General features: G+C 40.7%; 3 protein-coding genes and 1 long non-coding RNA gene across 4 annotated transcripts; 3 read left to right on the forward strand and 1 right to left on the reverse strand.

Annotated features, from left to right (window-relative positions):
* On the forward strand, positions 1-5,365 carry lin7c (lin-7 homolog C (C. elegans)). Its single transcript, XM_030097659.1, is given in 6 exon segments — positions 1-201; positions 1,443-1,561; positions 1,656-1,727; positions 1,853-2,024; positions 2,027-2,061; positions 5,014-5,365. Coding segments are annotated over 6 exon segments (603 nt in total). The 5' UTR covers positions 1-164; the 3' UTR covers positions 5,182-5,365.
* Positions 340-8,101, reverse strand: LOC115393140 (uncharacterized). The gene is made up of 3 exons (XR_003931926.1): positions 8,004-8,101; positions 3,695-3,701; positions 340-350 (listed from the first exon to the last, which is right to left on the reverse strand). It is a non-coding gene; the product is annotated as an uncharacterized LOC115393140 (long non-coding RNA).
* A 5,146-nt stretch (positions 8,102-13,247) lies between these two features.
* Positions 13,248-15,587, forward strand: LOC115393071 (60S acidic ribosomal protein P2-like). The gene is made up of 5 exons (XM_030097909.1): positions 13,248-13,343; positions 13,940-14,063; positions 14,360-14,408; positions 15,141-15,236; positions 15,474-15,587. Exons 2-5 carry the CDS (start codon positions 13,941-13,943, stop codon positions 15,515-15,517), a joined length of 312 nt encoding a protein of 103 aa, XP_029953769.1. The 5' UTR covers positions 13,248-13,343; position 13,940; the 3' UTR covers positions 15,518-15,587.
* A 3,263-nt stretch (positions 15,588-18,850) lies between these two features.
* LOC115393006 (ferritin, heavy subunit) lies at positions 18,851-21,527 on the forward strand. The gene is made up of 5 exons (XM_030097780.1): positions 18,851-19,144; positions 19,696-19,801; positions 20,354-20,500; positions 20,778-20,903; positions 21,094-21,527. The coding sequence occupies exons 2-5, from the start codon at positions 19,700-19,702 to the stop codon at positions 21,250-21,252; spliced, it is 534 nt and encodes a 177-aa protein (XP_029953640.1). The 5' UTR covers positions 18,851-19,144; positions 19,696-19,699; the 3' UTR covers positions 21,253-21,527.
* Positions 21,528-22,239: the final 712 nt, after the last annotated feature.

Below are 22,239 nucleotides of genomic sequence, written 5' to 3' on the forward strand. Positions count from 1 at the left end.
GCGTCGTGACACTGGCAGCTAGCCTAGCCGGCTAACTTTGCTAATCTGATTTATCGTCTCAGTTAAGCGCCCGTAACGTTAGCCAGGATTACTAAATTTGGTTTTACATATCTCGCCGTTTAACGCAATAATATCTACCATCGAATATCCAATTGCTGCAAGAAATGGCATCGCTTGGAGAGCCTGTGCGGCTGGAAAGAGGTAAAGTTAATTAGCTAGCTAGCTGCAGCTTCTGAATATTTGTAGTGATATGAGACATTAGCTTGTTAGCTAGCATTAGCTCTCTGCACTCGATGAATTATTTGTAAGTGAATATCGAGAGTTAAATCGTATTGTACTGTATCGCTGATCTTCACTGAATGGCAGATGTTTCACCGACTATAGAGTTTGAGTTATGTTTTAGTGGTCATCGCTATTAGAGCAACATTCGTGTGCTTTGCTTGCTAGCTAACTGGCTAATATGACAACACTCACAAAGTAACCCGGCAGGTTTGAACAAATGATTTAAAAAAAAGACTTTACTGATCGCGTCGCTTCGTTGTGATCTCTACAGATGAAACACGTTTTATTTTGAATAGTTTACATTCTTGGCTGGTGTCTCATCAAATCATCAAATGCTAATCAAATATTTAATAACATCCACGTTAACTTAGGCCAACGAACAAGCAACCTGCACATAAAGAAACGTCCCTGCAGTACATTTAGAGATAAAACCAAATAAATGGCTTCAACCTACAGTCTGTAAGTGTGATCAGATTCGGCCACAATTAAACAGTTAAACATTACAGTGGGATGACATCCGACCTTTCTTATGGAGAGATATTGTGAAAGTGCTTTGGTAGAGTAATTGATAATTGATTCCTTTGCTTTCCACAGGCTGAGCCTGATCCATAGTTTGTTGCTGAGATTCACACAACCTCCGTGTTATTTATTCTCTGAACAAGATGACAGAACAACGCTGAGCTTCAGAATACAAAAGCTCGTCTCCTTTATTACTTCTGGACCCTGGGAAAATGGGCAGACAGTAGCAGCGACCAGATTGCACACATATAGGTTATTCTGTGTGATCTGCGTTTTTAGATACAGTGCATTTCCCCCCATTTCATTTCTTGGAGCCTGCTTGAACTTTTTGGAGTCAGTGGGGAGGCGTGCCTCTGCTGTACCCTATTAAGTTCATAAAGTGTTGGCACTAAGCAGAAGTTAGTTTTATGCTCCTTAGGGTGAAGGAAATGATCAGATTTGCTCTCCTGGCCAGAGCTCTTGATATTGTCAGAGTGATTTTTCTCATATATATACAGTGCTCATTAGTATTTATAAACTGAATAAATATTGTGTAATTTATTACATTTAAGACATGAATTAGGGCTGTCACATATCTGCATGGGTACAGACTGAGGACTGGTATTCATGTGCCCTGATAGCTTTGTTCATGTTGTTGACAGACATCAACCGTGCCATTGAACTACTGGATAAGCTTCAGAGGACAGGGGAGGTGCCCCCCCAGAAGCTGCAGGCACTGCAGAGGGTCTTACAGAGTGAATTCTGTAACGCTGTCAGAGAAGTGAGTCAACGCTGCTGTTTTTCTACAGTTCATGTTCATCTTGTAACTCGAAACTGCAGTTTGAAACAATCACCCTGTGTTCACCTGTCCTCAGGTTTATGAACATGTGTATGAAACTGTGGACATCAACAGCAGCCCTGAAGTCCGGGCCAATGCCACAGCCAAGGTAGAATCACTAGTAGTTTCAGAGCTTTTATTTATTTATTTATTTATTTTTATGATTATTATCGTTATTATTATTATTATTTTGCATATTACAGGGACTAACATCAACACTCGTCTCATTTTTAGGCTACGGTGGCAGCTTTTGCAGCAAGTGAGGGACACTCGCATCCACGTGTGGTGGAACTTCCCAAGACGGAAGAAGGCCTGGGCTTCAACATAATGGGCGGGAAGGAGCAAAACTCCCCGATTTACATCTCACGGATCATCCCAGGAGGCATCGCCGACCGACACGGGGGCCTGAAAGAGGCGACCAGCTCCTGTCTGTCAACGGAGTGGTACGTTTGGTCTTCTATCAAAGACAGTCACATCTGTGACTCATCCAACACGTAGACATTCAACAGAGCATCAGTTTCATCCTATATGCAGACATTTACAGTAGAGAAGAAGCGAAATATTTTATTGAAATTCTCATTCTATGTATCCAAGCGTTAGTCAATCTTTATTTCAATAATGAACAAACGGGGACTTACTGAGGGGAGCTACAGAGAAACACTAAAGACAGGGAGATGCATGTAAAGGACAAGAAGTAGAGAATAAAAACAAACGCTAAATAATAAAACATAATAGTAAAGTTTTAGAATATTCAAAGTCTAAATATCCAAAAGAAAATATTGGTTAACCTGAAGTTCACCCACCTGAAGACCCAGAGTGGCAAAATTCGAGTGAGCAAATTTATCTTCATCATTCTCAGGTAATTGAAGAAGAAAAAAAACATTTGAGGACTCTTCTTGTGATTTTCCTCATAAACTCACCACATCCTAGAAAATTAAACTGAACTGAGGTGGCTCATGAACTGTTATCGGTTGAGAATTCAATCAGGTCAAATTAGTGACCGCAAAGCCAGACAACCTCTCATAGTTTAATGCTCCTGGTTTCAGTTTCCTCTGACCGGAGCTGGGCTTGGGTCTCCCATGTTGTGGGTCATCGGTAAGAAGTTAGCAGCTGTGGAGCACGAAGCAGTAGCAGCGAAGCTGCAGGCGAACATGAAGCCGGCAGTCACTTTTCCATCAGTGCACCGTGAGGCCGAGGGTGCAGCGCCTTGGATCAGCTTCACAATCAAACTGATTTACTGCGACTTTAAGTGCCTGGTGGAGAGAGAGACATCAGATGATTTGACTCAAACGTGGCTTGACTAAGCCGTTCCAGATCCCGTTGTTGGTCTTGGCGATGTCTTCATCATAACGACCGACAGGACTCGTCAATCAGGCGAGACGAGGGGGCCGCGGAGTCTGCATCAGCAACAGGTGGAGTAATAACATCAAAAGCTGTTGCAAAGTCTGTACACCAGACGCAGAGATGCCGATGATTCGAAGCACATTTCTAAATCCATCACGAACAACTTCAAGAACTGCAGGCCGATCCGTGTCACGTTTCCCTGATATGAAACATCGCTGCAAATCTGTACAGAGATCTTAAATAAGATTTGAGACAGGTGGAAAAAGTTTGCAGCATGAGGTGAACTGTTTGGGGAAAGTGTGTGAAGGGAAAATAAATGGGAAAAAATAAGACAAAAAAACCTTCAAGTCTGAGTAATAATATCTATCTCCATGTGGGTTAATAAGTTTTGACTCTTCCCAAATAATTGTACCTTTTTTCATAAGGTCATTTAGAAGTAGATTACAGCTTAATTTTTCTTTTCTCCTGTATCACCTCCTGGGTCAATGAAATAATGTAATTTGTCACATCTAATGAAGCACTACTGCACTAGATTCCTACGCACCGAGTAGATATACGGGCCTGAGGTACAGAATGGTGAAGAAGGCTTAGTGAGCGTTACGATGCTAGGTTTTTTTTTGTTTGTTTGTTTTTTTCTGTTATCCTTTCATTTGACCTGTATTTACGTGAGTAACCTCATTGAGAAACATGTTTCTTTTTTTTTTCTTTTCCCACCACTCACAGGAGAAGGACTTTAAAACTCACATAACTTTACATAAAGCTACACAGATATCTTGGAGACAAGCTTGGTGTCTGTTTTGGGCAACAGAAATAGCACTGTGGTCTGAGAGAGCACATTTCAAATCACACAGACCTCGACAACATCGTTTTCACGGATAGATGTTATTGTTGAAACACAACATGTCACCTTTAAAAGCTCTTGCCCGGAGTTTTGACAGAATGAGTTTTTTGTTAATCCAACATCTCGAGGTTCCTTCCCTCCCTCTGCTTCATGAGCGACCAAGCCACGCCGATTTAATTGTGCACGTGCATTACCGAGAGTTGAAAATGAGAGCCTCTGAGTCCTTCAGCATCCTACATGTTTAGCTGTTTACGGTGGATGTTCAGCAGACAGTGGATATATCCGAAGTAAGCGCGGCGGCTGCTGCGTAGCTAACTCTCCTCTAGCTGGGCGAGTGCGCGCGCGTGCTCTCTGGCTGCGCGCACACGTTGATTGACAGCATGACAAAGCGGAAGCTCGAAATCTATTGGCTGAAGCTGACCGGCGCTTTTTCGGATAACATGGGGGTCTATGAGACGAAGGTGGAGCTCATAAATAAATTTTTATATTGCTTTATTTTAATATTATAGTATCGAACCAGACTAACACATTTAAACTCGGTTAAAAAAATGATACATACATTGGAAACGAACGGAAACTCCGAACACCAGCTTTAATGATCATCCCGACGTTGAACCAGAATTGTGCAACCTCTCATATTGAACTTGTTGCCTCCCAGGAGGATGAACATGTCTGCAGAAATGCGTTCAACATGTTTATTAGGCTGTAAAGATTTGCACAGTGTTTTTAGTCAAAACCAGTGAATGTAAATGTACTTTTATTATTTATTTATTTATTTTTGGGCCTAAAATAAAACTCTGCAGGGCGTCTTTAAGACTCCTACGCATGAACGTTCATCGGCAGTGGCTGTTGCTTTCTATGCTTGGGTGGTTTTAAATTCCAGCACCAGGAAAAAACAATCATCCTTTTGACTCTCCCTCATAAAAAAAAATTCTAAATTACAACCCGTTATACGGTAAGTTGAACCAGGTTTGCCGAAGCGCACGTTGGAACCCAGTTCGCTCCAGCTACCTATAAAACCCTGAGGTCATTGTTTATTCCAGAGATTACTACGTATCCGTTGATCCCGTGCTTAACGCTCGCCGGCGGTACAGTAAATTCCATGCAGATCGATGTATAAAAACTGTACGAATGTGGGTTTTTTTAGTTTTTTTTTTGTTTGTTTTTTTGTCTGCCAGAACCTCACGGCGCGTTTCTGTGTGTGTTTCAGAGTGTTGAAGGCGAGCACCACGAGAAAGCGGTGGAGCTCCTCAAAGCAGCTCAGGGCACGGTGAAGCTGGTAGTAAGGTACACCCCCAAAGTCCTGGAGGAGATGGAGTCACGCTTTGAGAAAATGAGGTCGGCGAAGCGCCGGCAACAGAACAACTATCCTCAGTAGGATTCGGCGGCGCCGATGCCCAGCTCCCATGTCTCTCTCTCTCTCTCTCTCTCTCTCTCTCTCTCTCTCTCACTCTCTCCTCCTTGAGCCTTCTGGCCATCTGTTCTGGTCTCTTTTCTTATCTCCCTGCTCACAAAAATACACAAGTCTAGTTTTGAGTTCCTCCTCACACACTCTGCATGTTGTGCTTGACCCATTTCTGTAGCAATTTTTTTGTTTTTTTAATATTTATCATGGTTACTGTACTGGACACTTGGAACACTACGATGATTGTGATTATCAGCATGTGTCACGCCGTGTGCATTATTTTTTTCAATTGACAATTTGAATGCAATTTTGAGTACTTTTGAGATAAACAATACAAACAATACGACTGGACAGGCAGTGTTTTTAATGGTTTGGTCACTACCGAGTGCCTCAGGGCAAACACATCTACACCACTCGTTATTTTAAAGTAGAATCGAAGGCAAAACGCCGAAAGATGCCGTTTATTGCAGCATGTATGTCAGAGTGGAGAAGCTTTGGGGAATTAATGAGAGATTTTGTTTATTTGAGAGATAAAATACTCCTGCAAGGTCACTTCAAACAAAAGCGGTGGATTGTTTTTAAGACTTTTGTTTGGTTTTTTTTTCCCCCTCTTTCTCTGGGTTTACCCTCCAAGGTCTCCAACGTCATGTCGTGCTATAAAAAAGCCCAGCAGCTACTGTAAGTGATGTAATGGGGTCTCAGCAACTTGTGAACTAGCTCGCTGCCACAGTAGGATGGGTTGTTTTGTTTTCCTCCACTTTCATTAAGACATTTAAACCTTGACTGTAAACTCCGTCAGCCTGACCAGACGAAACCTGTTCGTCTGTTTTGTCGGGAATGTGCTCAATATCACTTTTTTTTCTCCCCCTTTTGTCAGGTTACTTAATTAGAAGCCGGTTATGTAACGTGTCTTTGATCTTGCAGAAAAACTGCTTGTAGGTATTGTTTGCATCACTGTGCAACTCTACGTGAATTTAATTCAGATGTTTATTCTATCAGCTGATCTCTGATCGTTAGATTAACTTTTTATTTTCTAAAAGAAGAAAAAAAAAAGAAGCCAACTTGACTTTTCTTCACTCCTTTTATGTCCATATTCTGTTTCTGGTTTCAACAGTAATGAGGACCTCATGCTGTCAGCTCATTTACATTTTCTATCTGCTTTGAATATTGTGTTACTCACTTTTATTTTTATTTCTTGATAGAGCTGGATCTTGAAATTCTTCATTTCATCCTGTTATCGGTTACTTTCAGTTAAAGCATAACATTGGTGTTTGGTCGAGACACACTGACAATATTTATTACTAAAACAATACTTTCTACATTTCAATAATTTACAGCAATAATTTCTACATTTTTACAAGAGATTTAATGCAACACTCATGCTGTTCTAATTGTTTTTTCTTCATGAAAGTCAACATGATAATGGTACTTTATATGTGATCTGCAGATTACACATCGCCTTCAAATAAGAATCATGACAGGCATGTAATTACTGTCAAACTCGGTTTGTTCTGGGCGGTTTCAGTCGTCTTCTGTGTGCTGTATATGTAGATTTACACATCCTCATGTGACACATGGGAGTATTTCTTGTTTGCATGTTTCACGCTATCATCAAGAAACTTTGATATTTTTATCTCAGTTAATGAACAGAGAAGCCTATAATGTGTCTGCAGAGCCACTTTAGCTTAATTCAATATTTATTTACTTTTTGTTTCACTTGTAAGAGTATTTAAAACACAATTTGAGGATTTAAAGTTGTCTATTGTTGAAGGGAAGTTTCTTCTTGTCACTTTACAATTGGCTGAAAACTCATTCTCTGTGACTCGCAAGTTAATATCCCCAAATAAGTCAGCTAGGAGTTTGTACCTTTTTGATTTAGTAATATTTGTCAATCTATTCTGCAGTGTTAATACCAGCTACAATCATTTTGATTGATTACACGTGATTGCAGGTTCACTGCTCGATGCCACATTGATCTTTACAAGACTTCTAGTCTGGCAGGGTAAAATGAAGAGGACTCAATTATCAAATGTATGATCAGAAAAAAATCTAGAACAAGTTTATTTTTAGATATTTATTGATTGTAGATGTATTTAGCATAATGTAAAGTAGGCTTTAGCTTGGTAAGCCATATTACCGTCCAGTCTCAGGATCCACTCGCAGCGTAGAGACAGGAGCGTAGTGACGAAGATGAAATGACGAAATGTAGAAGTCCGGCAGACATCCGGTGGGTCGTCCACTTGCTACCTTGACAAACCTATTCAAACATCAGTCCTGGTCAGGGTTTTTATTTTTGTTTTTTTGAATCAAAGCTTCTGAAAATGGGTCACAGTTTGTTTTCCTCTGCAGCTGCGTTTGTTACTTAGTTTCTCCACAGGAGCGGTTTCCATTTGTTGTTTCACCTGCAACACAGGTTGAATCAGAATGACACCAGTTTCTCCAGCAAACCGATAAGAGATCATTTAAAAACAATTATTAAAGTTTGTCATATTTTAGCAGGGAATTATAATTTAAGAACAGATCTCTCCAGCACTTCACTGACCGCTGTCAGGAGTATAATCCAGAAATGCCATCAGATCTGCAGTGATGGCCTCCAGTTCCTTTTTTCTCACTCCAAAATCCATGGACTTGTCAGAGTCTTCACTTGAATGTATGGTGTACCTGCAGCCCGTCGTTTTATTGAATCGTATGCTTTTCTTTTTTAACATGACGCTTTAAATATTGCAAGAGAAAATATGATACACGCTGAGCACACTGGCGATTGTCTTTCGTGGGTGTGCTCCCCGTCATTAAACCGCTGAAGTGTGTGGGACAAAGCATAAAAACACAACCACAAAGCAGTGCTGCAAAAAGTGAATGCAAATCAATTATCTATGCAAGGTCGTGTAGAAACTTTGAAAATAATCCACATTGGTGCAAAGTGGCTCGATTTGACTGCAGAATGTTCCTATAATGACTTATTTTTGATGTAATGTTAACATTTTGGAACCACTGCGTTTTGCCTGCAATGGAGACTCACAGCATTTCGATCCGACATTTACAAAGTTTGCTACTGTAATGCTTTTCATACTGACCACCGTCAATTAGCCGCAGTGAAAACCTACATATTAACCTTGCTATCCAATTAAACCCTGTCGAGATACCGCGGAAGAACAGCGTCAACCGTTTGTTTTACGCTTCCCTATTCAGCATTTAAAGGCAGCCCTGATGGAGGTGCAAGCGTGAATGAATGCTTATTGTTTTTGTCAAAAGCAAGCTGATAAGAATGGAACAAACACTTCATTAGTTAATTAAATCGGCTATAGATGGTTTTCAAAGTGTGAGGCTGACCCACCAGAGGAAACGTAGAAATATAAACCATTCAATTTATTGCAGATGAAATAGGCTGTGTGTGTGTGTGTCTCCATCCTCCACACTTTGAAAACCTCCCATCTACACAATAGCATTGTTCTCTCCTGTGCTACACTTGAAAATGCTAAATAGAGAGATTTAAAGTGACGTGTTGCCCGGTAGACTTGCCTGAACGTGTGGTTAGTAATAGACCAATACGACGAGAAACCTTAGAGGAGCTAGGATGTATAAAAGTCCTAATAAACTGTAAAGTTTGTCCCTTAATTGTTTTACCTGACATTAGCTGTCTAGCTTCTCACATGGCGATCTGTCACTACTCACACACGTGCACACACACACTTGTATAGTGAATCAGGAAAGCGTTTATAACGAGACCTGGTGTTGATATTGCACAGTCACACTCTCCACCTGAATGTCACCGACCGTCGTCTGACTTGGTTGCAAACTTTTTTGTGACGTAACGCTTCAACTTTCTAACCCGTTTTTTCTTGTCTGTATATTGGAATGGTCAATAGAGTATTTTTTATAACGGTTTTTTTTTTTCCTTTTGATATTTTTCTCAATTTTTATAAGTGATTTTTCCTAAAAATCGATACCGAGGAATGATTGGTACTTCCATTTTCACTGTGTACCAGGGCCGTGTCGGCTCGGCCCCTCCCGGAAAGCTCTCCTCCATCGGCTGCATCTTTTCCGAGGTCCGGACCGACTGCTTTTCTTTCTAAGACAAGACCAAACTTGCAACATTTGTGGGAATTTTGATACTGTTTGGAACGTTTTAGTCGGTGCTTATTTAAGATTAATGCCTGTAGAGACTGTGTTGTGTTATTTTTGTGTTTTCCGATTTGTCATCTAATTTACTGTGTTACATGATGTGGAATGTAAAACGTTGTGACGTAGAACATAATACTAGTTAAATTTAAAGCTCATTAAACTGTGCTCACATTTATGACTTTCATATGTCTTCTGACTGTCTTTTAAACACGACTTTTTTTTCCCCCAATTTTGATGTTCTGAAGTTGCTAGCCGCGGCACAAGATATAAATGAGCAAAATTCAAACATAAGAGCAGCATCTCGCATAAATGAATATTATCACTGATCAGTTTATCTATAAAAACCGTTCACTTCCTCAGGGTTAAAATAGATAATAATCCTTATGCTCTTCAGTTGTGAAGAGCCTGAGATCATCTGAATTCCTGATAGTTCGTCACAGTAGCTGTTCGAAACCTGCGGCTCAGGACCCTCATCAAGGACGTGATAGGTTGCGCTGTAGAGTAGTGGTGAGCTCCCTCACCTCACGGTGAGGAAAATCCCCGGTTCCACTCTGATTGGAGGCTCGTCTGTGTAGTTTGAATATTCTCACTCTCTCCCTCCCACAGTCCCAAAACGTTTCCAATTAATATAATCAAAGGGAAGATAACATCATCAAAAACAGTTATTTATCGTTGCAGTTGTTCAAAAGTTCCTTCAAAGCACACACGAAAGAGTAAAGTTTAATTTTTAAAAACAAACTAGTTATCTATGAAGTGAATAAACTCATTAATCTGTCCAGCAAGATACTTTTTAGGACTTTTGACAGTCTGATGGCCAGTCATTACCCGGCCTGCCAACTTTCCCAGCTTAGACTTAATGACTGGCACTAGCAGAACAGACAGCATGGAGTCTGGGAGGGAGCCACGGATCATAAAAGCAGTAAACAGATAGCAAGGAGAGAAACTACTCTCACACTGCCATATTTAAGGCATTTTGCCTGTAATATAAACCACTTGTGTAGTTAAAAGGTAGAAAAAATATGATTCTAAGTGCATCTCTTGCTGTTGAATACAGGTTTTGTGCCAAACATTACGACGTGTCTGTTCTTATTTAACGCAGCCCCACTCTTCAAAATAAGAGTCATGTCTGACACACGCAATACACACACACACACACACACACTACAAAGCTATACTGATGTTGGATGAATGAAAAAAATGTCAGGGGTGACCCGAGGGTGAACTCTCACACTCATCTGTTCAAATAATTTTCTGACAAATCTGACACACACTCTGCTTGACGTCATTGACGGCGTCCGGCACCAGTGTTGCTTTCCAGCCCGGCGCTCCGTCTCTCACCGTCTGGACGGAGTAACCGGCAGCCAGGAGGGATGGAAACTGTGATTAAAGTACCGCGGCACTTTTTCGATAACCGGCGCAAACAGTGTGCTATTTTTAACCATCAAGGAAATATCAAATGACACACGCACTTTGCAACAGGGAGGAGCAACTCTGGGTATTTTAGGGTCACATAATGTTCTGATCGCGTAGTGAAGCGGTTCGCTCTTCCACCTCGCAGTGAGAAAAACCCCGGTTTGAGTTTCATCGTCATGGATTTTCTGGATTCCTCCCACTGTCCGCAATCATGCATTTTGGTGGAAAATAAAATAAAATCAGAGAAACGCCTATGAACAAGAAGAACATGCAAACTCACAGAGAAAGGCCTGGACCTCTGTCTGTCACCTCCATTGTTCTCCTTCCGCTCCCTGATCTGTGAGCCAGGAAAAAGCACAGGTGTTACTAATAACACTAACGACGGCTCCACTCCAGTAATTACGTCAGGCTGGAGTAATTATTGCACCTGTGTTGGTGTTTACATCCCCAAACCCTGGTAACTCGTGTCCTCAATGTGGGTGATTTTCCTCTAATAAATGCTGCTGTTTTGTTTTTGTTTTTTAAAATCTGATTCTTGAAGTTTCAGGATTGTAGCACCCTCAATAAACCTTTCCCCTCCTGAATGTACACTGAGCTTTTCCACACATCCACACACGCCGTGGTCCATCTACGAGCAGCTCTCAGCGGTTGAATCGGGAGGCTGTTTGCCTGGAGACGAACGGCGCACGTGACAGCGATTCATTAGAGCTGGTAGTTCACACACTCCGGCTTGAGACCACAGCACAGCTGCTGGCTTCTCGCGGCGTCGACGCCATCCACTTGCAGACTCTCTCATGTGCGGAGGCTTCACTTCGTCTTCTCTGGCACGCAAAATCAATCACACCCAGGAGCAGGAGCAAGCACAGCAGCGGGAGCCGAGCGAGAAGCAGGAGGCCAAACAGGATCAGGAGCCAAAGCAGCAGCAGACGAGGAGCAAAGAATTGATTCATGTTGAGCACAAGAGGGGAAAAAAAAAAAGAAAAAAAAAAAGGCCACGATCAGAAGAAGCTGGCAAATCGGTGTACTGTAGTACCACAAAAGCACATAGATTTAGTAAAAGATATGTTTTTTATTTGGCAGATATGCATTTGTTGGACACGTATCTTGGAGGGCAATAATTTGATAATGTTGGATGGCCTGATTATACTGCCAACAGCAACATGCATTCATGGCAAGAAGAGTTTTAAATATGTGAGGTGCGACGATAAAAATAGAGATACCAATGCCAAACGTAGTTTGAGCACTTTATTTGTTACATAAACAAATAATTAGATGAGAACCCTGTCCAATGATAACAGTTTGTGATTGTACATCACATACAGTTTGTGTATGATTGTAACCAGAAGACAAAATGAAGCAGCCTGAACTGCGTGTTTGAACTGTGACCTTTTTGGTTTAACATTCAAAATGTCTTTACTATATTAGTAAGACTTTAATTTTTCTCAAAAAATAAAAAAAAATTCTGAATGAAAAACTGGAATAAAAGAAAAACTAGTTATACCTGACAGGTAGTCCATGTCTCATTTAAAGGCGTTTTCCATGTGCACGTCCAAGAATAACCCACATGGAAATGAGCACATTGACTAACAATTCAAGTGAGACTTTTCTCTGTGGTTCATAGTTTCTCAATAAAGGCTTTCCACAGCAGTCAGTCCAGCAAAATAAATTACTTCAGATCAGTTTCAAAAACCTGGCAGTGTATTTCATTTGTTCTGTTCAAAAAGAAAAAAAAATCAATGTCTATTGTCATTTATATGTATCTACAGTATTTATCTCTACAGTCATCCTAAAGTGTGAAGACAGCCCACGCATATATGTGATAAAACTACCTACAATAATTTCCAGCAAGAATTCTTTGTATTTTCAATACTTTACAGAAGGTGTTTTTAAAAGGAGAAAACTCATCTGTCCCAAGATGTGGTCTGTCTGTGTTACTCAAATAATCATATCCCTCTATAATCTATCGGCAGTTGTGTTTGGATGTTTTGTTGGCATCTCTTCCAATGAAAAACATGTGAAGAAAAAAATGAAAACCAGTCCTTGCTGTAATCACTTAGCGCCCCCTATCGGCCGGTTCCTCCAGACACTTCACAAAAGCCTGCTCTGGGTTTTCATGGAGGATTACACAGTTTTATGAGTAGATCACAATCTTACTTTAGAACAAAATGAAGCGAAAATTGAGAACAGCTTTTCCTCTCAGAATAAAACCACAATGACTCACCCTTGCTTCACGAGGCATGAGTGAATTATTTACATTTATCCAGTGTTTATGATGGAAAGCCTGACCCTGTAAACGTGTCCTATCAGGGACATGCTCTATGTTTAAAGAGTGGAATGATTAACATTTGTTACCGAGATTTATGGTGATTTATACTTTCTTTGCGTTGGTGAGAACTCCGGATGAACTTTTTATTGTGCCTTTAAAAAGTTGGCACATTCGCTGCAGCCCCCTCCGGAGCAGAAGGTGCTGATCCACTGTCGCCAGCCTCGGCTTGACGCTGCAGAAGAAGAAAGTTTACTTCCGCCTCGCTCCGGGGACGTAGCTTCCTTTCTTTCCGTGCTAACCACGAAGTGAACACGCGCTTCTCCGTCTGCTTCACGTGAGTGTCTTTTTAATGAAAATAACGTAGCAATCACCAAGAAAACAACTTTACTTATGATCCAGATCAACCCACCATCTTTATCGGTTGCATAAGCATCCCAGTGAAGTCCACTTTTAGTGAATTAACAGGGTTTGACGGACGCTTTAGCACAGGCTAAGCTAACGGGTGGTAGCGCGAGCGAGCAACACGCCGCCGCGCTGGAATCTTTTCCTTCTCTCTCCACAATGTTTTAAGGCTTGTATTTTTTTAATTTAACAACCACATATTTTCTATAAGATAAATATCCAAGCAGATGTATGAGTTGGACTGTGCTGAGATTTATTAATGGCAGCAAAGAGTCCAGCGTACAGTAGATCGTAATCTGTTCTGTCAGACCTCTTGTTAGAAACGGCATTACTTTGGCGACTCGATCATGTTTGTATTACTTGATAAGTATCCATTTCTATAAGTTGAGCAGATTCCGTAGACGGGCTTAATTCAAGTTTCCATTGCAGTAACTATATTTCAATAGATGAAATGTCAGTTGTTTGTAGTTATGGGTTGATTTGAACTATTCAGCTGTGTTAATTCTCTGCATTTTCTGTGGCTTTCAGTATGCGTTACGTTGCTGCTTACCTCCTCGCTGCCCTGGGCGGAAACGAGAGCCCGGCGGCCGGTGACATCAAGAAGATCCTGGAGAGTGTTGGCATCGAAGCTGATGACACGCGGCTGGAGAAGGTAAAGAGCAGCCCTCTGTCCTCCTGTGGTTTGGCTTCTCCAGCACGTGTCTGGCATGGCTTAGCTCTCTTCTGGTTGCTACACACCTGATTGCAATGAAAGGCTCCTTATTGATAATTTATTGCGACCCTGGTGATGGCATAACGTTTATACAATCGGAAGAATGACATTCTTTGTATTTGTTATATGTATGTGAATTGGAGCTCTGGTGATTACGTTTCTCTGTGTGAGATGAATAAATTCTTCACAACTTGACACTCTACCTTTGATGTAAATATACATGATTTCATCCTCAGGTGATCTCTGAGCTCCAGGGCAAGAATGTGAACGATGTGATTGCCAGCGGTGAGTTTGATGTTCAGTTTTTTTCCCTCATGTTTGTTTCTAAGTGTTGTAATTGATAGTGATTGTTATAGTTTGGTGTAGGTAGCAGATGAAATTACTTTACCGTTGAACTGTTGTGACTCTTCAGTTTGAATGAGAACCAAATCCAGGCAGGCTACATTTGTGTCACAGATGATGTCTTCTAATTCACATTTACTACCAGTGTACATTGTTGTAAATGTACGCTTTTATTTGTCCTCAAACTCAAATTTGATAGGCTGTGATTACAGCATAAGTGTAAAGAGGCATTTACAGACAATGCAGGTTTATTTGAAAATACTGTGATATTGTCAATACACCAAGACTAAATGTTTGTTCTGACTCAATAGGCTCTTCTGATTTGATCCTTTTCAAATTGATTAATTCCAAATTTGAAATGATTGCTTTGAAAAGTTTTAATATATCAGGTTATTTTGGATGTTGATGTACAAAAACTCCTTGATCATTTGTAAGTTAAAATAAAGCATAATTTCAACCATCACTTTATTATGAATATATGTTCAGTAAGTGAAACGATCTCAACTTCAGTGAACTTGATGTGAGGAAAAAGTGAATTCAATCTAAAGATTGTTGGCAAACTAAATTGCCTGGTCAGCTGTAATAGTTGCTCAGTGTTTGTGACCTGCCTTGTTCCTGACTGCTGAGTGTGAATGTTCCCACTTGAGCTTTAATGTCTGCCAAATGTCTCCTCAGGCTATGGTAAGCTGGCCAGCATGCCGGCAGGTGGAGCCGTAGCCGTTGCCAGCTCTGCAGCTGGTGGCGCAGGCGGAGACGCAGCTCCCGCTGCAGGTGAGCATCGCTACTTAGCACCCATTCATTAGCATCAGGACCGCTTGCACCACGGTGTAAACCGCAGACTTTACCTCCAGGTTATATAGTTCATGTTCAGGTTTTGTTTTAGGATTGTTTTAGAAAGACCGGATGTGTTAGATGCTGTGAAGTGTTAATGCTCACTGCAGTAACTGGGACATTTGAGGAAATTGATATAATCAGCAGAAAATAATCCCGAGTTGTTTTGTTTTTCAGCTGAGGAGAAGAAGGAGGAGGAAAGAAGAGTCCGAGGAGTCTGATGACGACATGGGATTCGGCCTGTTCGACTAATCTGTTCAAAACAGGAATAAATGTTGTTTTAAAAAAAAACCCAGTTTCCGTTTGTATTACTTTTTTTTTTCCGTTACTGTTATTGTTGATATACAACTCGTTCAAATTTACTTTTCACGTTTTTCCAAGAATAAAGTGCATCACATAGAAAGAAGATCAAATTGAACTGCAGTTGGAGTCAGAAGTTCATGTTTCTCTGGAACTCAAGATGAGTTTGAGAGTTCAGTTAAATTAGTTAAGAACTTAGTTGAAGTACTTGACAAGTATAATCCACAAAACCGTGGGTGTTGCTCAATTACAACCATGACTTTGGGGGCTTAGGGTTAAATATGATTTTGAGACAGTTTTTTGAGCAACCCAAAAAAAAGGGATGCTTTTACAATTCTCAGTTGCTTTGGTGTATTTCTCACATTTTTTTACATTTACACAACACTGCAATTCTCAAAAAAGTTAGTACAAACCACAAAACGTAGTTGATGAGCAGCAAAAGTGTCACTTGCTCAGAATGGACAGTTCATTCCTCAAAAACAAGTTTTTGTGTGGAAGTGTCAGTGTCATCAAATGAAAAGTCCTGACACTGAACTGGTTAAGTCAAATGGCTTTCACTCAGCAAGTGTTTTCCAATAAAAAAGAATCTGATCTTGGTAACGCAACCTGAAAATGCTCAGTACAGCACTATATACCATTTACAGCCGTTTGGAATCTTCACTTAAGTTTTTAGTGAGGTAACTGAGTACAAGATAAGAGTGACTATTCAGCATTTGCAAGTAGAGTTCATCCTGACCAACATGACATAAGCAAAATGATCATGTTATAAAACAGCAGGGAGCTGTATGAAAGCAGCTGATGCATGTCCAGAAGCATTTGTAATTTGTTGGAACTGCTACCATGATGTGTACAAATGACTGGATGCTGAGGAGGTTGAACTAACTGTTGTGCAGATGTTTAATAGTAATGTGAGGAATGCACAAGGAAACAGGAAATGTTAGAGCAACAAATTAGAGCAGATCATGTGTGGGTAATATCTTTTTTGTCCTCCAGGGGTCAGTATTAAGTCCAAAATGTTAGAAAATCCTTTACAAAAAAAGTACAATTTGTTCTGTTCCCAACTTAAAAGTGTAATGTTCTGGTAGTGAACTGTCTGTTGAATAATGGGCAGATGGATCAGAGATCCAGTGGAATAGTTTGAAGTAAAACCATTGTCCAAATTCAGTTGGGTAAAACTGCTTCAGAGGCCTCATCTCTCTGAAGCTTAATGCTCATGATTCTAGTTGAGTTCAAAGAAATGCTAAAGCAAACCACAATATGAAACTCTTTAAATCAAAGTGAAATAAAACACAAAATGAAAAAGGTGGAAGTCTATTTTGCCAAGCACTTTAAAGAGCACAGCGAATTTGAACACAAGTATTGACGTGAAGAAAAAGGTATTTCACACTCTGAACAATGATGTGTTACCACATTTTTTTTTTTTTTTTTTTTATTACCACATTCAATCAAGTTTCTTATTTAACTCTGTAAACTCTGCTTTTTGATTCATGGTATCAAATGGTATTAAATAAAATCAGCCTTTGTTTAGACAAATACATCCTGCTAAGCTCCACGGTCTGTTTTTGAAGGACGACCTGGCAACTCAATGCCAAAAACAAATCATCTCGATCAGAAATCATGACTTTCAAACACTGAAACTTGAATATGTAAAATAATTCACCATAAAATACAAATCAAGCAAGTTTTAGAGAACTATTAATCATCAGGAGGTTAAAAATATGACCACCACCACGTGACCCATAAGTTTTTATGTGATATTGTTCAAAAAACATTGAAGTCATCATCTCCAAGGTGACGCCGAGCTCACACGAGAGGAACCAGACACTTTTCATGTCCCTCTTCGTTACGTACAGTGGAGAGATTTCGTAATTCAGTTACCTTCTGTATGTTTGTTGTGTTGTTGGTACTTTAAAGATTTTTTTTAATTTATCAAACAACTATTTTTTTTTTTTTATGTCTGATGGTGGATGGAGGGTATTTCAAGGAGAAGCCTCCTCAGCCTCCAAAACTTTAGAAATGAGTGTATAAAAACAGAAGCCCACCTAACTGTTGTCTCCCTTAGAAAATGATGTTCTAGTCAGCATTTCTTTCAGCATTTGCTCAATTGTTAAGTCAGTTTTCAGATCGATGACGTACTTCCTGATACCTCACACTACCCTTGAGGAAGCTGCTGATTCTGACATTTCTCAACAGCAGTGATTCCTGGGATTTCACAATGTGTGTCCCGAGTGCATTTCCAGGCTGACGAGGCGTGACAGATGGAGAAAGCAGTGGGGGTTTGTCATGACCTCTTAAATGTTTTTGAACATTGTGGATGGGACTTTGAAGCACAGACCTTAGTGTGTGTGTTTTTTTTGTTTCGTTTTTTTAAGAACAGATGAAATATACAGGATTGCAATTTTCGAAGACACTTTCAAATCCATGTCAGAATAGCATCATGTGGCAAAAAAGATGGTCATTTTCATGGAATAGAAGGTATCCCTCCCACAGGGCTTTGACACTGATACTTTGGGCACATGTGCTCTCAAATGTGTTCACTGAAACAATAAAAAGACAGACTGATGACACAGCTGCTCTCCAAAAGAAGGGTGTAAGTCATTCAATGTGTTTAAGTCTTCCCCATGGTGGTCTGTTGGTGTTTGAGACAGGAACAGAAGGAAGCTGACAGAGACAGAAGCAGCCTGGGTTACTAAACAGAGCCATATCCTACCAGGAGTCAACCGAGGATAGATCTAAGCCAAAGAGAGTGCATTCATGGGCAACATCTGTCACCAGATCTGTTTCCACAGGTCATTGACACCTAATGCAATGAAATAACACTGGCCCAGCTTAATTATTTACTTTATATATTTTGTGTAAGTGAATGATGTTCAATTATATTAATATATTCTACTTTCAATTTCTTTATCACCATAAAAACTGTCTATATCAGCATGATGTTTGCCCTTTGTTGGACCTGATACCCTTCTTTACATTTGATATTCTTCTCCATATCTAATATACTTCCTGCACTCATCAGGTTTTTTATAATTGCTTTAATTTCTTATTTTTATCTTATCCTCTTCTAATGTAACAGTGCAGTTTACAGATATATAGAGAAAGATATTATTAACAATATTTAACAATATTTTTGTTAGATAAAATTTGTTCTGTTCAAGAAAAGAGCGAATTGAGAGACGTTAATGATTAGCGAACGTAACCACGTCACTATGGACACGCCCCTTCGCTGACTGACGTCACGTTTCCTATTTATTGACACGGAGGCCACATCTGCCCCATCAGACTGTGTCGCTTTTCGGGACGGTGAAGGTTACCTGCTTCAACAGTGTTTGAACGGCAACCTTTTAACTGTCTCCCAACTCTTCAGGACGCGGACACTCGGCTTTGATCGCTCAGCTTTACCGTCGAGCTGCTCGCACGTAAAAACCATCCGCTCGCCGAAGCCTCTCCAGACGCGCACTTAGCTAGCTTCCAGGCTAACCGTTTGTTTTGCTAACTACGCCGCGAGCTGCGATCTCCTCATCGGAAGACCCTGCCGCTGAGACCAGGTAAGAATGACCCGCCGACCTCCTCACGTGTGTGTAATGAAACGAGAACACCGTTAACGGGAACTGCGGCCTGTGTGTAGCAGTGTGGCGCTGTACGGGTTGTTTATCACCTTGTAATCGTGCGCGTGGCCTTGGCGCAGTTGTCTCCCCACGCCGTGCGCATTGTTTTCTTAACAAACACGAAACGTTACCAAATGTAGATAACTCTTTTCAGCTGTTACTGCCACCCGTTCTTTTGTTTAATAAAACAGGAACCATTTCTTTCCTTATTCTTTTTAACCCATATTTCGTATGCACGATCAATCCGTGTGTTTATGGAGCAATCGGTCTTCCCTGAAGATGACAATGGGTTTTAAAATAACATTCTCTGGCCAATCCGTCTCTGAGTTGAAACAACTGTTTAAATAGTTAAATACCTTTGAGTACTTTTGTATGTAGAGCTGCACTTTTAAGTGGTTATTCACTGCATGATCACGTTTTATGTAACCCATCCAGTTTGTCGACCTACTTTTCAAGTGAGTTTTTTTTTTTTATTTGTTTGTTTGTTTCAGAAACATGAGTTCCCAAGTGAGACAAAACTTCCATCAGGACTGCGAAGCTGCAATCAACAGGCAGATCAACCTGGAGCTGTATGCTTCCTACGTCTACTTGTCCATGGTAAGAGTCCAACATGTGGGCAGAGGGGTGATGATGCAGCAGAGTCCAGAATGAGCAGCTGTGGATGGAAAAATCCACAAACAAGGCAATTGTACATGCAGGAAGAAGTGGTTAGAGAAAGGAGGAAATGTCTATGCCCATGTTTTCTTTTTTTTTTTTTTTGAGAAGTAATTTTATTTGCTTCATTGAATTCCTTGTTATGCAACTGATCTGCTGAGTGTTTGGAGAAAGCACGCGAGAAGTGTGGATGAACTTGTTAAATAGCCTATTACATCTATCATAAAGCCACCAGTGGAAAAGCTGGTCCACTTCATGTGATTGGACTGAGTTTAATGGTGTGACTCTGTAATGACACACAGGTTGGAAGTTTCCAGATTTTCTACTGAGGACAGAGTAATATCCTCCTTTGAGAACAGTATACCTCATCAACTCAGTGTTGGCCAACAAGCTTAAAGTTTCTTAATGTTGGGATTTTATCTGTGTACCCAATTTGCTTCTGCTTCATGGATATGGATTCATTCTGAAAGCATTGTTTTCTCATTTCTCTCACAGGGTTACTATTTTGACCGGGATGATCAGGCATTGCACAACTTTGCCAAGTTCTTCCGTAATCAGTCGCATGAGGAACGCGAACACGCCGAGAAGCTGATGAAACTTCAGAACCAGAGGGGAGGAAGGATCTTCCTCCAGGACATCAGGGTATGAGCTTTGCGGCAATAATTATGTTTGAACCCTTCACTGGGTGCATCGCTGTTGGTCCCGGGCTATCTTCAGACTGGGAGGGTGGTACTGAGTTGAGGAGATACGGTGGGGTGTGAGTGTGCTCTGTCTTATCTGTTGCTGACACTCGTCTACAACCCCCGTAGCTCAGGTGAACGTTAAACTGTAAAACAGTCCCAAGAGATGTGGTCCAGTCTTATCTTTCCCCCCCACTTTGTGTCTGACTTGCTGTTTTCGACCTGCTTGTGTTTTGCAGAAGCCCGACCGGGATGAGTGGGGCAGTGGTGTGGAGGCTCTTGAATGTGCACTGCAGCTTGAGAAGACCGTGAACCAGTCACTGCTGGACCTGCACAAGCTCTGCTCGGATCACAACGACCCACACGTGAGTGTTAACCTCACAACCAAACCATTGGGGATCATTTCGTCACTAGTTTTCTTTACTTTCGCCATACAGCTCAACCGTTTGACCGAGCTGTAAATCTTCCCTGTAATCTAGCTGATTTTAAAAGATAACACAAACGCTCTGTGTTTTTAAAGTGCTCCTGATTGATTGAACTCTTGTGTCGTTTCAGTTGTGCGACTTCATCGAGACCCACTACCTGGACGAGCAGGTCAAGTCCATCAAAGAACTGGGAGACTGGGTGACCAACCTGCGCAAGATGGGCGCTCCTCAGAACGGCATGGCCGAGTACCTGTTTGACAAACACACCCTGGGCAAAGAAAGCAGCTAAATTGTATTCACGCGAGCTTTCAATGTATATTTGTGTCTTGCTTTCAAATGTTTTGAGAATATAAAGCCATCTGCATGATACCGCCCAGTTATTTGAACTCGTTTTCATCTTGTAGCCGTTTTCGCATCACACGAGGATAAAGCCTCGCTGGTTGTCAAACTTAACTCACCCAGCTCCCCTATTAGCTATGCTCATGTCTTCACTACATATTAAGCTGTGCCTGCTGCCAGGGCTTGTTTATCTGACCAAATAAAACTGAAACCTCTGGATTCTGACTTCTGTGTTTTCGCCCATCTGTTGCCAAAACCGCTTTGATCTAAATTGAGGAACATGACTGAAATATACAAAAACTCCTCAGTTACACTTCCCTTTTAGAGGGAAACATAACTGATCTGTCAGCTGATGGATGAATGTAACAATGAGAGCAGAGTGAAATGAGCCTTTATGATTTATCTATTTTGTTTCCTGTTTTTGAAGGTGAAACTAACGGTGTGAACACACCATGCAAATCACTGTTTATCTGAGAGTTGAACATAATGACAGTCTTTACTCGAAGCCTGGGATCTTTGGGAAATGGTGACCGAATGTCCCTAATAAGCAGCTTGATGGGAAACTAATCTGTCAGAGTCTTAAGTTTGGAGGCTGTTGTGACGTCGGTAAAGTGTTTCCAAATATGAGCTTCTGAAGTCGCAAAGATTTTGTTTCCCAGACAGGTTAAGTAAGTAAAAAGGAATTTCTAGCTTTACAGTTCATTTATTTACGCATATTAAGCATTATTTTAGGTGAGTGCGTCGAGTTTAAAGCAGTTTTTGTTTTTCAGGGACACGATGAACCCAGCATACAAATGAGTCTCCCTTCATCGCTGATGCTTCAGCAGAAATCAATTTATTCAAATGTAACTTTCAGCTTTATTACATTTATTGTATTGTAAGCAGTAAAGTATGTTATGCCTTGACCGTAGGAAATAAGGTATTTCATAAAATGTTT

Source organism: Salarias fasciatus, chromosome 1 (genome assembly GCF_902148845.1).
Source record: "Salarias fasciatus chromosome 1, fSalaFa1.1, whole genome shotgun sequence".
NCBI classification, from domain to species: domain Eukaryota; kingdom Metazoa; phylum Chordata; class Actinopteri; order Blenniiformes; family Blenniidae; genus Salarias; species Salarias fasciatus.

What these genes read in the sequence shown, in the direction of transcription:
- LOC115393071 (XM_030097909.1), top strand. Translation starts at nt 13,941, where the DNA reads ATGCGTTACGTTGCTGCTTACCTCCTCGCTGCCCTGGGCGGAAACGAG. An exon ending in ATGACACGCGGCTGGAGAAG is followed by an intron (nt 14,064 to 14,359) that starts GTAAAGAGCAGC and finishes TTTCATCCTCAG; the next exon opens with GTGATCTCTGAGCTCCAGGG. An exon ending in GAACGATGTGATTGCCAGCG is followed by an intron (nt 14,409 to 15,140) that starts GTGAGTTTGATG and finishes ATGTCTCCTCAG; the next exon opens with GCTATGGTAAGCTGGCCAGC.
- LOC115393006 (XM_030097780.1), top strand. Translation starts at nt 19,700, where the DNA reads ATGAGTTCCCAAGTGAGACAAAACTTCCATCAGGACTGCGAAGCTGCA. An exon ending in CCTACGTCTACTTGTCCATG is followed by an intron (nt 19,802 to 20,353) that starts GTAAGAGTCCAA and finishes TTTCTCTCACAG; the next exon opens with GGTTACTATTTTGACCGGGA. An exon ending in TCTTCCTCCAGGACATCAGG is followed by an intron (nt 20,501 to 20,777) that starts GTATGAGCTTTG and finishes TGTGTTTTGCAG; the next exon opens with AAGCCCGACCGGGATGAGTG.